Source organism: Thalassophryne amazonica, chromosome 18, assembly GCF_902500255.1.
Source record: "Thalassophryne amazonica chromosome 18, fThaAma1.1, whole genome shotgun sequence".
NCBI classification, from domain to species: domain Eukaryota; kingdom Metazoa; phylum Chordata; class Actinopteri; order Batrachoidiformes; family Batrachoididae; genus Thalassophryne; species Thalassophryne amazonica.
In genome coordinates, this window is record NC_047120.1 from 30240025 (window position 1) to 30255127 (window position 15103).

General features: G+C 44.0%; 1 protein-coding gene across 1 annotated transcript in view; it reads left to right on the plus strand.

The window, feature by feature from the left end:
- dock1 (dedicator of cytokinesis 1) overlaps nt 1–15103 on the plus strand; it is an 815700-nt gene that overhangs the window by 275041 nt on the left and 525556 nt on the right. The window contains 1 exon segment of the mRNA XM_034193753.1: nt 14823–14893. Coding sequence (XP_034049644.1) covers nt 14823–14893 — 71 coding nt within the window.

A 15103-nucleotide genomic window follows, 5' to 3' on the forward strand; every position in this document is an offset into this window, starting at 1 on the left:
TCTTCTGCAAGCCCCCTGTCCTGTGCACTGGCCTGGATGCCCAAAATTTCCTGTTTATTAATTTCGTAAATTGTGTCGGCAGCATGGTTAGAGGGTCACCCCTTTCAGTTTGGTCTGCTTGAGGTTTCTTCCTCATGTCATCAGAGAGAGTTTTTCCTTACCGCTGTCACCTGTGTGCTTGCTCTGGGGGTTGGTAAGGTTAGACCTTACTTGTGTGAAGCACCTTGAGGCAACTTTGTTGTGATTTGGTGCTATATAAATGAAAATAAATTGAAATTGAAACAATAGTTTAGGGTGTTTCCACACTGCCTCTGTTTGGTTTGGACTTAGAGACATATGTGTGTGTGTGTGTGTGTGTGTGTGTGTGTGTGTGTGTGTGTGTGTGTGTGTGTGTGTGTGTGTGTGTGTGTGTGTGTGTGTGTGTGTGTGTGTGTGTGTGTGTGTGTGTGTGTGTGTATATATATATATATATATATAGCTCATGGTTTTTCATGGTTTTGTTCGTTTCCAGTGTGAAATGGGCTTTATTCCCTGTCAGCTGCACCGTAAATCATTAAAACAACTGAATGGGTAAAATATGGAATTAAAAGTAGCACCAAATTTAAACTTTTGTCAACAACTCATATTTGTGTTGGGATCCCTACCCCTAGCCTGTGTCTGCAATATACGTATAAGGACTGATGCTTCATTTGGGCCAAACATGGTTTTCCCAGTGAGGCGTAATCAAATACCAAATTGCAGGTTACCCGCGAATACTTCTCGGCACATGTTGATGATTCAGACTTTCAGTCAGTTACAGACCATTCTTATGTAGCAGACCAGATTAGCTCCCTGCCACAAGACCATACTCGGATATGGACTTTTGTAGACCAAAGTATAATAGTTAGTCTCTTCGATGTGCCCTTGTTTTGCACTTGGGGTGACCACAGCAAATCTGAGGTGGCTCTGCATGTTGAATTGGCACCATTTTGACACCACATGCTTTTCCTGACGCAACTCCACCTTACATGGAGAAATGTGCCAGGGGTGGCGTTCGAACCGGGAACCTTCCACACTGAAACCAAGTGCACTAACCACTTGGCCGAACACCAAAGTACGAGGGCTGTCAATAAAGTATAGGTCCTTTTTATTTTTTTCAAAAACTATATGAATTTCATTCATATGTTTTTACGTCAGACATGCTTGAACCCTCGTGCGCATGCGTGAGTTTTTCCACGCCTATCGGTGACGTCATTCGCCTGTGAGCACTCCTTGTGGGAGGAGTCGTCCAGCCCCTCGTCAGAATTCCTTTGTCTGAGAAGTTGCTGAGAGACTGGCGCTTTGTTTGATCAAAATTTTTTCTAAACCTGTGAGGCACATCGAAGTGGACACGGTTCGAAAAATTAAGCTGGGTTTCGGTGAAAATTTTAACGGCTGATGAGAGATTTTGAGGTGATTCTGTCGCTTTAAGGACTTCCGTCGCGCAGCACTCCCAGGCGCTGTCGTCAGCCTGTTTCAAGCTGAAAACCTCCACATTTCAGGCTCTATTGATCCAAGACGTCGTGAGAGAACAGAGAAGTTTCAGAAGAAGTCGGTTTCAGCATTTTATCCGGATATTCCACTGTTAAAGGAGATTTTTTTAATGAAAGACGTGCGGACGGGACGCAGCCGGCGCGGTGCGGCGGCACAGGAAAAACACCTCCGTGTTGATAACCATTTGTAAAATCCAGGCGGCGTTTGATGGCTTTCAGTGGAGTGAGTATATGAGAAATTGTTTAACAGCTGGACATGTTCCAACTTGTCCTTAAGGTTTCCAAGTGAGGTGTTTTTCCTGTGGCGGAGCGTCGCGGTGGCTGCGAGCCGACGCTGCAATCCGTCCGCACGTCTTTCATTAAAAAAATCTCCTGAAATGTGGAGGTTTTCAGCTTGAAACAGGCTGACGACGGCGCCTGGGACCGCTGCGCGACGTCTCGCACCGTGGGAAGTCCTTAAAGCGACAGTATCACCTCAAAATCTCTCATCAGCCGTTAAAATTTTCACCGAAACTCAGCTTAATTTTTTGACCCGTGTCCACTTCGATGTGCCTCACAGGTTTAGAAAAAATTTTGATCAAACAAAGCGCCAGTCTCTCAGCAACTTCTCAGACAAAGGAATTCCGACGAGGGGCTGGACGACTCCTCCCACAAGGAGTATTCACAGGTGAATGACGTCACCGACAGGCGTGGAAAAACTCACGCATGCACACGTGGGTTCAAGTATGTCTGACGTAAAAACATATGAATGAAATCCATATAGTTTTTGAAAAAAATAAAAAGGACCTATACTTTATTGACAGACCTCGTATAATCCTAGGAATGAAATAGTGCATGTTGGTTTATTCCCTGGGCTGTATTGTGTGTTACACCAGTCCAGACTATTCCCATCTACTCCCAGCTACACCCCTTGTGTTTTTCACAATTAAGTCTGTATTTAAATGGCCAAAGTTTTCTTTGCATGGTAATTTAAAAAATAACGCTATTGCAAAATAGAAATTCAGCATCACTAAGAACACAGTGAGTTTATACGTCATAGTATTGAGTTGGCCATGAAGAATCAGTAAATAATGTGCAAATGCAAAATAATTTCAGCACAGAAGTGCTCAGCATTCAAGACTAAACAAAAATATTCCTTCAAAACAAAGAACAAGTAAGTCCTATGCAGGCCCCTAAGGCAGATTGGTGCTGGTGATTGTCCCCTGGTTCCGTAGAGTGAAAAGTTTAGGATTCCCCTGAATCAGATGCTGCTGTAATGCAGGTTACTTCCGCAGCCAAGGTATGACTGGGGAAGTAACAATGCCAAAAAGTTGTCTCGTCCAAAGTGGCATGAATGTGAATTGAACCTTGGTCTACATGTTGGTAGCCATCTCATTATCCCGCTGAGCTACCTGATCTACTTCAAAACAAATAGGCTGCAAAAGTAAAACCTTCTGATGAGTAAGTATGTCTGTTTGGATTCTCCCTTGTTTCACTCGGGGTCGCCACAACAGAGCTGCGATCAATCTGCATGTTGATTAATATGATTTGGTGCAAGTTTTACACCGGATGCCCTTCCTGATGCAGCTCGACATTGCATGGAGAATGGACAGGTGTGGCCTGGAACTGGGAACCTTCTGCTCTGGAAAGAAGCACACTTAACCGCTTGCCCCCGATTTTGGAAATTTCAGATTTTATTTCATATTTTGGTGTTCTGATGAGGAAAAAACTTAGAATGTACGTTCGGCTGATGTGAAGTAAAACACAAATGGTGAATGATCGATGACCTGTTTGCCCAGACAAAGTAGGTCAAGTCCACCTGTGTGCAATTGGCTTTGTCTCCTTCCCAGCATTCATCACTGACATTCCTGCAATAAACATCCCACAGCTTGTTCAGGTGCAATTATGTTTTTCCCATAAAGAGGTAGTCAATCAATCAATCAACTTTTTTCTTATATATAGCGCCAAATCACAACAAACAGTTGCCCCAAGGCGCTCCATATTGTAAGGCAAGGCCATACAATAATTATGAAAAACCCCAACGGTCAAAACGACCCCCTATGAGCAAGCACTTGGCAACAGTGGGAAGGAAAAACTCCCTTTTAACAGGAAGAAACCTCCAGCAGAACCAGGCTCAGGGAGGGGCAGTCTTCTGCTGAGACTGGTTGGGGCTGAGGGAAAAAACAGGAAAAAGACATGCCGTGAAGGGGGGCAGAGATCGATCACTAATGATTAAATGCAGAGTGATGCATACGGAGCAAAAAGAGAAAGAAACAGTGCATCATGGGAACCCCCCACAATCTACGTCTAAAGCAGCATAACCAAGGGATGGTCCAGGGTCACCCGATCCAGCCCTAACTATAAGCCTTAGCAAAAAGGAAAGTTTTAAGCCTAATCTTAAAAGTAGAGAGGGTGTCTGTCTCCCTGATCTGAATTGGGAGCTGGTTCCACAGGAGAGGAGCCTGAAAGCTGAAGGCTCTGCCTCCCATTCTACTCTTACAAACCCTAGGAACTACAAGTAAGCCCGCAGTCTGAGAGCGAAGCAGGAAATTTAAAAGCAGGAAATTAGAGGTCATCCATGTCTTTATGTCTGTAAGACAATCCTGCAGTTTAGCTAATTGGTGTGTATCCTCTGGCTTCATGGATAGATAAAGCTGGGTATCATCTGCGTAACAATGAAAATTTAAGCAATACCGTCTAATAATACTGCCTAAGGGAAGCATGTATAAAGTGAATAAAATTGGTCCTAGCACAGAACCTTGTGGAACTCCATAATTAACTTTAGTCTGTGAAGAAGATTCCCCATTTACATGAACAAACTGTAATCTATTAGACAAATATGATTCAAACCACCGCAGCACAGTGCCTTTAATACCTATGACATGCTCTAATCTCTGTAATAAAATTTTATGGTCAACAGTATCAAAAGCAGCACTGAGGTCCAACAGAACAAGCACAGAGATAAGTCCACTGTCCGAAGCCATAAGAAGATCATTTGTAACCTTCACTAATGCTGTTTCTGTACTATGATGAATTCTAAAACCTGACTGAAACTCTTCAAATAGACCATTCCTCTGCAGGTGATCAGTTAACTGTTTTACAACTACCCTAGTAGGTAGTGAAGGTCACATGTCTTCAGTAGGCTTCTGGTCCATCCCTGAATGCGTCACTCACAGCAAAACGATTAACATCTCTTGGCCTGTTTGGGTGCTGCTGCATTTACCTCATTAGTAATGAAGTTGACCTCTTTTCTCAAAAAATGTAGGTCAGTGTGAATCCTGTTCAATAAGCTGTTTGTCCACCCTGGCACAGTCATGCTTCACTTTCACAAACATAATGATCGTCACTTTGCTAGGTCAGGTGATGTGTTTACATCATTACTGATCAGCTTGACTTGTTTCCTTCCCAAAAATAAATCGGTGTCAACGACAGTGTCAGTGTCATTACCAAATTGCTATTTTTTTAGTGTAGTATCTCACCTGGCTGCAACTGTTGGTGACAAATTGCAAACAGCGTTCATGAGGGAGTTTCTAAAATGTCTCGAAGCAAATGCAGAGGGTTCTCAATTTCCTCAAGTGAGTTGCAGGGCTCGCTGGAATTTTGAACGTTAAAAACAATTTGCGCTCCGAATTTTCTGTCTAAATAGTCACAGAATCATCGCGGGCATCTCTAACTCATCTCAAACTCCTCCTGAACCCATCTCAATTTAGTTTCCATGGATCAGAAACGTGTTCAAAATGTAAGACAACTTACTTTGTGAAGGGTGAGCAACCTAAGAAACTAAATTGTGACTAAACTGAGATTAAAATGAGAATCTTACATTCCGGGCGCAGGACAGGTTCAAATTTCCCTGGGACCCCTGGGAGCGTGACAAAATTGCGAATACAGGTCAGTGTGATTCCAAGTGAAAATTCTTGCTAATTTGCGTATTTTCTCACAAATTTGTGTCTCCAGCTGCTCACCAGCAGCACCTGCCCTTTGAGATACTACCCTTAGCTTCGTCAGGTAATATTGTGTTTAATTCATTACTGACCAAGCTGAGCTGTTTTCCCAGAGAGTACATCAAATTCACCAGTGCATCAGCAAAGTAATGAACATTCTTTCAACGGATAATGTGTTTACGGCGTCACATGGACAGAGACACAGATGGACAGGAGGACAGATGGCAATATATACTCAACAAAAATATAAACGCAACACTTTTGGTTTTGCTCCCATTTTGTATGAGATGAACTCAAAGATCTAAAACTTTTTCCACATACACAATATCACCATTTCCCTCAAATATTGTTCACAAACCAGTCTAAATCTGTGATAGTGAGCACTTCTCCTTTGCTGAGATAATCCATCCCACCTCACAGGTGTGCCATACCAAGATGCTGATTAGACACCATGATTAGTGCACAGGTGTGCCTTAGACTGCCCACAATAAAAGTGCAGTTTTGTTTTACTTGGGGGGGGATACCAGTCAGTATCTGGTGTGACCACCATTTGCCTCATGCAGTGCAACACATCTCCTTTGCATAGAGTTGATCAGGTTGTCAATTGTTGCCTGTGGAATGTTGGTCCACTCATCTTCAATGGCTGTGCGAAGTTGCTGGATATTGGCAGGAACTGGTACACGCTGTCGTATACGCCGGTCCAGAGCATCCAAAACATGCTCAATGGGTGACATGTCTGGTGAGTATGCCGGCCATGCAAGAACTGGGACATTTTCAGCTTCCAAGAATTGTGTACAGATCCTTGCAACATGGGGCCGTGCATTATCCTGCTGCAACATGAGGTGATGTTCTTGGATGTATGGCACAACAATGGGCCTCAGGATCTCGTCACGGTATCTCTGTGCATTCAAAATGCCATCAATAAAATGCACCTGTGTTCTTTGTCCATAACAGACGCCTGCCCATACCATAACCCCACCGCCACCATGGGCCACTCGATCCACAACATTGACATCAGAAAACCGCTCACCCACACGACGCCACACACGCTGTCTGCCATCTGCCCTGGACAGTGTGAACCGGGATTCATCCGTGAAGAGAACACCTCTCCAACGTGCCAAACGCCAGCGAATGTGAGCATTTGCCCACTCAAGTCGGTTACGACAATGAACTGGAGTCAGGTCGAGACCCCGATGAGGACTACGAGCATGCAGATGAGCTTCCCTGAGATGGTTTCTGACAGTTTGTGCAGAAATTCTGCTGGTTGGATGTACTGCCAAATTCTCTGAAACGACTTTGGAGACGGCTTATGGTAGAGACATGAACATTCAATACACGAGCAACAGCTCTGGTTGACATTCCTGCTGTCAGCATGCCAATTGCACGCTCCCTCAAATCTTGCGACATCTGTGGCATTGTGCTGTGTGATAAAACTGCACCTTTTAGAGTGGCCTTTTATTGTGGGCAGTCTAAGGCACACCTGTGCACTAATCATGGTGTCTAATCAGCATCTTGATATGGCACACCTGTGAGATGGGATGGATTATCTCAGCAAAGGAGAAGTGCTCACTATCACAGATTTAGACTGGTTTGTGAACAATATTTGAGGGAAATGGTGATATTGTGTATGTGGAAAAAGTTTTAGATCTTTGAGTTCATCTCATACAAAATGGGAGCAAAACCAAAAGTGTTGCGTTTATATTTTTGTTGAGTGTAGTTACAATGCCCCCTTTGGCTGTCTCATTTATAAACAAACATTTGCAGCTTGAATGCTTGAGACTATTACTTCATATTCTGTTGTAGAATTCTGATCACTTCTATGGAAGAATTTTTGTTCTTGATCCTGCTGAAATGAATCACTTTTAAAAAACACTTTCACTGATTAGTTATGAGGTGGAAATTAATTTATTGTGCAGCCCTAATGTTTTTAGGTGTGTCTTGTGTCTGTATAGATTTATTTAATGGCTGGTCCATTGTTGTCTGTGTACTTGTATGTGTCTGTTTTTTCATCTCCGTTTCATTCTCACCTTGACTGTCCTGTGATCTGGCGTTCCTCCGGCCTTTCAATCTTTAGCTGCTCCTTAAGGTATTTATACTTTCTTGCTTTCCTTCTCCTGCCTTTAGATTATTCACTTTGTGTTGTATTGTATTGTTCTTGACCCTAAGCTCTCATTTTGAATCAAGGACACCCGCTTTAAAAACAAAACAAAAAACCCTTTTGGTGGGGGAGAGAACACACATGTACTTTGGACAAACATGCGCACACGCTCACGTCCACTCGCCTACACTTTGAGCTTTATGTCGGAGCACGTGCGGCTTGGCACAGCTTCAGGAAGGTGCGTGTGCAGCCCCCGGAGAAGCTCCAGAGTCAGTTAGGAGTCAGTTGCTGTGTAATTGGGTGAGATATTAGCTTTACTGTCAGTAAATTAAAAACTGATCTTGAGGAACGGGCACGAAAGCGATTGAACCTGCATTCTTACCGAGTCCGCCCTTGTGAAAGCAGTGTGACAGCTGGAAGCTAATGAGCAGTCCCAGTCATCCCGCGAGTCTGAATAACGATGAATATCTGGACACACAAGCACACAGGCGGGTGAATACTTTGATAAACGCACGCACGCATGCACGCACACACACGCACGCACACTTCTGTGCGGCACAGAAAGCAAGACATCAAGCTGCGCTGAGACTTTGACTGGCACTTCACAGAAGTTGTTCCTGCTCAACAGGTGCGACTGAAGTTTTTGCTAAAAAAAAGTATAATGACAGCAAACAATTGTGTTAAATGGTAAATGGACTACATTTATATAGCGCTTTTCCATCTGAATCAGACACTCAAAGTGCTTTACAATAAGGCCTCACATTCACCCCAATGTCAGGGTGCTGCTGTACAAGGCGCTCACCACACACCGGGAGCAACTAGGTGATTAAGGACCTTGCCCAAGGGCCCTTAGTGATTTTCCGGTCAGGCTGTGATTTGAACCAAGCATTAAAGCGTCTCCTTGGAGCAGGCAGACACAGGCTGACTGCTACGTGAAGATGTTGCTTGCTTGAAAGACTCAACCAGCATCTTTGAAGTTGCCTTTCATTGCCTTGCGTGCCTTCGTTGCTTAAGAGAGGTCAGTTCGTCAGTTATCGATTCAAATCGAATGCCATTTATTGTCATTATACGATGTACAGCGAGATTGAGAGCCAACTCCAAAATCAGTGCAGGCAAGTAAGAAAGAAAAGCAGCAATATCCAATAATAAATATCAAAAAATATATATGCGATGTAAACATTAGAAGGTAAAGTGCACAATCCTGGGTGGTATGTACATTTCAGAATAAGTATGTTATTATTAACATTGTTAAAAATTATAAATATTGCACATTATGAGATGGAATATTGCACATTATCTTCAGTGCATGCGGGAATTCAGGATGGTTACCGCTTTGGGAAAGAAACTGTTTTTGAGTCTGTTTGCTGTGGTCTTAACACACATGTAGTGCCTCCCTGAGGGCATCAGGTCAAACACTTCAAAGCCAGGATGTGAGCTGTATTTAGTAATGTTTAGGGCTCTGCTAAGGTAGCGGGAGGTGTAAATGTCCATCAGGGAGGGGAGAGGGCAGCCAATGATCTTTTGGGCTGTCTTTACGACTCTGTTATACTTGTAAAGTATAAAAAACTCTTCAGCAATGTTCACTGTCGAGGTTTGGAGTGGACAAATATCGTGTATTGATCATGTATTGATCATGTAGTGCAGGAGTGCCCAAGTTCGGTCCTCGAGATCTACCTTCCTGACACGCTTAGCTGTCTCCCTGCTCCAACACACCTGAATCCAATGAAAGGCTCATTAACAGCCAGCTAACAAGTCTTTCATTGGATTCAGGTGTGTTTGAACAGGGAGACAATTAAGAGTGTCAGGAAGGTAGATCTTGAGGACCGAACTTGGGCACTCCTGATGTAGTGTATCTAGTTGTTTATCTCACTGAATGTTGATAGAAACAAATGAAGAATATGAGTTCAGTGTGCTGACTTTCACCTTTAGTTTTACACCTACTGAGCAAAACGTCCAACGCTATACTAAAAACGTCCAGTGTATTAATGCAGGCATGTGATATATTGATTGTGGATTGTGATTAGGGATTGGCCATTTCATGTCCGTTATATCAATATAGCAGTAGAAACAAGAATAAGGAGAACTTTATTAATCCTGAAGTAAATTGTTTTGCCAGAGTGCTGAAACAGTGAACATTGCCTTTTTTTTACAGTGAGATCAGTGAGTACAACACTCATCACTCATCTTCAACCGCTTTTCCGGGTTCGGGTCACGGGGGCAACAGCTCCAGCAGGGGACCCCAGACTTCCCTTTCCTGTGCCACATTGACCACCTCTGATTGGGGGATCCCGAGGCGTTCCCAAGCCAGTGTGGAGGTATAATCTCTCCACCTGTCCGGGGTCTTCCCCGGGGGTCTCCTCCCAGGTAGAATGAATGCAATACCGCCCCTGCTGCGCTGATTCTCCGGCTAATCTCACGTTCCATCGTCTCCTCACCGGTGAACAAGCCCACGAGGTACTTGAACTCCTTCACTTGGGGTAAGGCCGTATTTCCTACCCGGAGTAGGCAATCCATTGGTTTCCTGCAGAGAACCATGGCCTCAGATTTAGAGGTGCTGATCCTCATCCCAGCCGCTTCACAGTTGGGTGAAAACCGATCCAGTGAGTGTTGGAGGTCACCGGCCAATGAAGCCAACAGGACCACATCATCTGCAAAAAGCAGTGATGAGACCCTGGGCCCACCAAACCGGAAACCCTCCTTCCCCCGACTACACCTCGATATCCTGTCCAAGAATATTACAAACAGGAATGGTGACAAGACGCATCCCTGGCAGAGGCCAACCTCCACCGGAAGAGTCCGACTTACTGCCAAGCACCCGAACACAGCTCTCACTTTGTGAGTACAGAGATTGGATGGCCCTGAGAAGGGACCCCCTCACTCCATACTCCTGCAGCACGTCCCACAGTATCTCCGGGGGTACCCGATCATATGCCTTCTCCAATCCCCAACCGCATTTAGACTGGGTGGGCGTACTCCCAGGCACCCTCCACGGTTCTTGTGAGAGTAAAGAGCTGGTCGGTTGTTCCACAACCAGGATGGAACCCGCATTGTTCCTCTTCAATCAGAGGTTCGACTATCAGCCAAACCCTCCTTTCCAGCACCCTGAAGTAGACTTTACCAGGGAGGCTGAGTAGTGTGATGCCCCTGTAGTTGGCACACACTCTCTGGTCCCCCCTTTTAAATATGGGGACCACCACCCCAGTTTGCCACTCCTTAGGCACTGTCCCAGACCTCAACGCAGAGTTGAAGAGATGTCTCATCCAAGACAATCCCTCCACACCCAGAGCCTTCAGCATTTCTGGACGGATCTCATCAGCCCCCTGGGACCTTGCCACTGCGGAGTTGTTTGACTACCTCAGTGACCTCCACCAAGGAAATTGCTGAAAATCCTCCATCAGCTTCCAGCTCTGCCCCTACTATAGAGGGCGCTCCAGTCTGATGCAGGAGTTCCTCAAAGTGTTCCTTCCAGTGCCGGATGACATCCTCAGTTGAGGTCAATAGAGTCCCATCCTTACTGTAGACAGCTTGGATGGTTCCCCGTTTTCCCCTCCTGAGGTGCCTCACGGTTTGCCAGAAGCACCTTAGTGCCGACCGAAAGTCCTTCTCCATGGTTGCTCCCAACTCCTCCCACACCCGCTGCTTTACCTCCCCCACAGCAGAGGCTGCTGCCCTTCGGGCCTGTCGGTACCTTGCAACTGCCTCTGGAGTCCTCCGAGATAACATATCCCAGAAGGACTCTTTCTTCAGTCAGACGGCTTCCCTGATCACCGGTGTCAACCACAGTGTTCAAGGTTTGCCGCTCCTTGAAGCACCTAAGATCTTCAGGCCACAGCTCCCCGCTGCAGCTTCAGCAGTGGAGGCTTTGAACATTGCCCATTCTGGTTCAATGCCCCCAACCTCCACAGGGATGCTAGAGAAGCTCTGTCGGAGGTGTGAGTTGAAGATCTGTTGGACCCTGGGCTCTTCCAGACATTCCCAGTTCACCCGCACTATCCATTTGGGCTTACCAGGTCTGTCCAAAGTCCTCCGCCACCCTCTGATCCAACTCACCACCAGATGGTGATGAGTTAACAGCTCTGCCCCTCTCTTCACCCGAGTGTCCAGAACATGTGGCCTCAAATCAGATCATACAATCACAAAATCGATCATCGATCTTTGGTCTAGGGTGCTCTGCTACCATGTACACTTATGAGCATCCTTATGTTCAAACATGGTGTTCGTTATGAACAGACCGTGACTAGCACAGACGTCCAATAACAAATAACCGTTCAGGTGACGTCCAATAACAAATAACCGTTCAGGTTTAGAGCAGACAGGCTGTTCCTCCCATTCACACCTCTAAGGTGTCTCTGTCATTGCCCATGTGTGCATTGAAGTCATCCAGCAGAGTTTGTGCAAAATGGCTGAAGACACTTGCACAAGATGTTGACAGTATTGCACATAGCTGTGAGTAACTGAAAAACTCTGATCGTCATATGTTCATCCTGCAGTAGGGCGAGGAGTTATACAGTGTTAATCCCCACAGTAGGAATTTGTCATCCCGCGATGTAAAGGAGATACTAGACGTGTTTTGTATGCACTGCTTGTGGCCAGCTCATGCAGAAGGAAAGAAAACATGGTGCAAGGACAGCAGAGTACAAAACAGGAGTGGAAGAAATGTTAAGATGATCATAATCTAATAAAGAGCACAGCCCGCACTATGATTCTGGCCTGTCATAAAAGCATCAAAGTTATGAAGAAGAGTTTGCAGAACCAGAGAATAATCTTTCTGTTTATACGACTTTCAGCTCCATGTAGTGGGGTAACAGGGTTCTGGGAGTGCGCAGAACAAAATATTTGTTGAGCACAAAATAGATTTTCTTTTGCTCAGAAGAATACACCAGTTGGCCACAACATTGTCACCACCTGCCCAATATTGTGTAGCATCCCCTTTTGCCAGCAAATCAGCCCTGACCCATCAAGGTATGGACTCCACTAGATGTTTCTATGAGAACTGTTTCAGCAATTTGAGCTACAGTTGCTTTTCTGTTGGATCAGACCAAACAATGCCAGCCTTCACTCCCCACATGCATCAGTGAGTCTTGGCTGCCCATGATTCTGTTGCCAGTTGGCTGGTTTTCCTTCCTTGGACCACTTTTTATGGGTACTGACCACTACAGACAGCAAACATCCTACAAGAGCTGCAGTTTCGGAGATGCTCTGTCCAAGTCGTCTAGCTATCACAATTTCATCCTTGTCAAAGTACCTCAGATCTTTATGTGCCTATTTTTCCTGCTTTGAGGACTTGCTGCCTAATATATTCAACCCACTGACAGGTGTCATTGTAACAACATGATTAATGTTCTTCACTTCAGCTGTCAGTGGTTATAATGTTTTGACTGATCAGTGGACATGCACGTAGAGAAATGTCTTCATGTGCTGAGAGAATTATTTAATTATTTAACTTGTGCTCACAAATTAACCAGATCAAACCGTGGTAACTGATTATATGTTGTCCGCACACTTAGCATGTCCAGCTCTACTGCCGCCGCCCCCCCCTCTATTTTTTCTTCTCATTGTCTCCTCCTATGTTCCATGTTTGTGCTGTGGACACCTTCATGTGCATTTTGGAAATCTTCTTTTAAGTAGCAGAATTGTCTTTTTATTTGGCTGCTCCCATTGAAGATTTAAAACCAAATTTAGCTATTTGCTGCATTCTTTGAAATTATGCACTGGTCGGTTTAAAGATGGTAAAAGACCTAGAAGACCACAAGAGAAAGTGTGGTGGATGATGACGATACCAGTTTGGAAGTAAATACTCTCAAACTTCAGATTGCTGTCAGCATTTTGACCTCTTATTCATTATTTACTTTTAACTCTGTGGTACACATTAAAAATGAGAATGCCGTTGTGTAGCTACAACTCTTTTGTCTGTTAGGCAGATATGCTGTCATGGAACTGACTACAAATACTGAATTATAACTGAATTTGAAGACTTACAAACTTTCCATAATTAAAAAATGTGTGGGTGTAAAATAACTTTGGTGCAGAAAAACACCATTTTAGTGAAGTCATTCATGTAAGTGTGTCCAAGGATGAGTTGAAATAGTTTCTTCAAATCAAACAGGATTTGTTTTGTCATTCTTGTATTTGCAAAAATTAGGCCTTACTATCCTCTTTCAAACATTGGAAATAAGCTGTTGTACATTTTCAAAAATATGGCATGCACAGTTGCCAACAATGGATTGTATAATGTCCAACGGGCTACATCTGTATGGATAATCAACCACTGTGAGATAGACTGGCACTGCTACTAATTTGCACAGATGTTGTATAAACACCCCAGCTCTGCTCGGCCGGCATTTAGCAGCTGCCAGTTGACGGAGGGAAGTATCAGACTGGTTAATCATTGCCATTATTAATGGATGGATTTGTAAACAGCCACTGGGTGGACACACTTGGTAACTGTGTTATAGTATGGACACGCAAATGGAGCAACTGGCTTTATCCATCATCATCAACTCTAGTTTTAGGCCACGTTCTCTTGCAGAACAAAACACATGGAAATACGTAGATGTCACTGAGAGACAGCGTTTTCACTAGTAAACCACAGAAATCGTCTGTTTTCTGATATATACAAAAAATTTGGGGAAACTTATGAGATGACCCTAAATTGTTCTTTAGCAACATATTTATTCCATTTTCTTCTTTCTCTGCATCTCTTTCTAACAATCATGTGGGACCCACAGGTCTTAGCAGATTTTGAGTTCAGCTTCTTCCTCAAGGATGTACCCAATAGTTAAATACTCTAGTCTGAACTCAGGTTACTTTAATTAATTAACTTTTTTCATACCCAGACTGTAGCCAATCAGGCACCAAAGCAAACAAATAATAAAAACAAAGTGGACAAAGAAACCCCCAACAATTATTTTATCTGCATAAATTGTAAACCATCAGGCTTTAAATTGTGAAAGGAGAGCTACTAATGTCCTGTTTACTCAAATTCCAGTGTGGTGTCGTGCTTAGGTTAGAGCCAGATACAGTGTCAGAACACAAAAGACACACTCCAGTGAATGTCTCCCAATCTATTCACCAAAGTATTCAAGCAAACACTTAGCCAATCGAATGGTACAAATTACCAGCAGAGGTGCTCGGCACACAAGTGCACCTTCTTGATGTGTTCTGTACTGAATTAATCAAGCATAATTCAATTACTTGCACTTGCCACTCAATGGTGAATATGTTTCCATCTGAAATAATCTGATTATATTTCCTGTTTTTTTTTCTTTCTTTCTTTCTTTTTTGCTGGTTCAGGGTGCAGCGCTGAAGTATATTCCCACCATTGTCAATGATGTGAAGCTGGTCTTTGATCCTAAAGAACTAAGGTAATTTCGCATGATATGTTACATCCTCTCATGCTTTACTGTTGTCACATTAACAACAAAGGTGCATAGTAGTACTGCTGCTGTTTCTGCACTTCTGTAAAATTTGCACCTGAAGAATTATTTCAGAGGAGCTGAAGGTTCCAAAGCAGCTCATTAAAAACAGTGTTTAGAAGAAGCAGCTCCAATTGGACTTGAATGGCTTTTGCCACG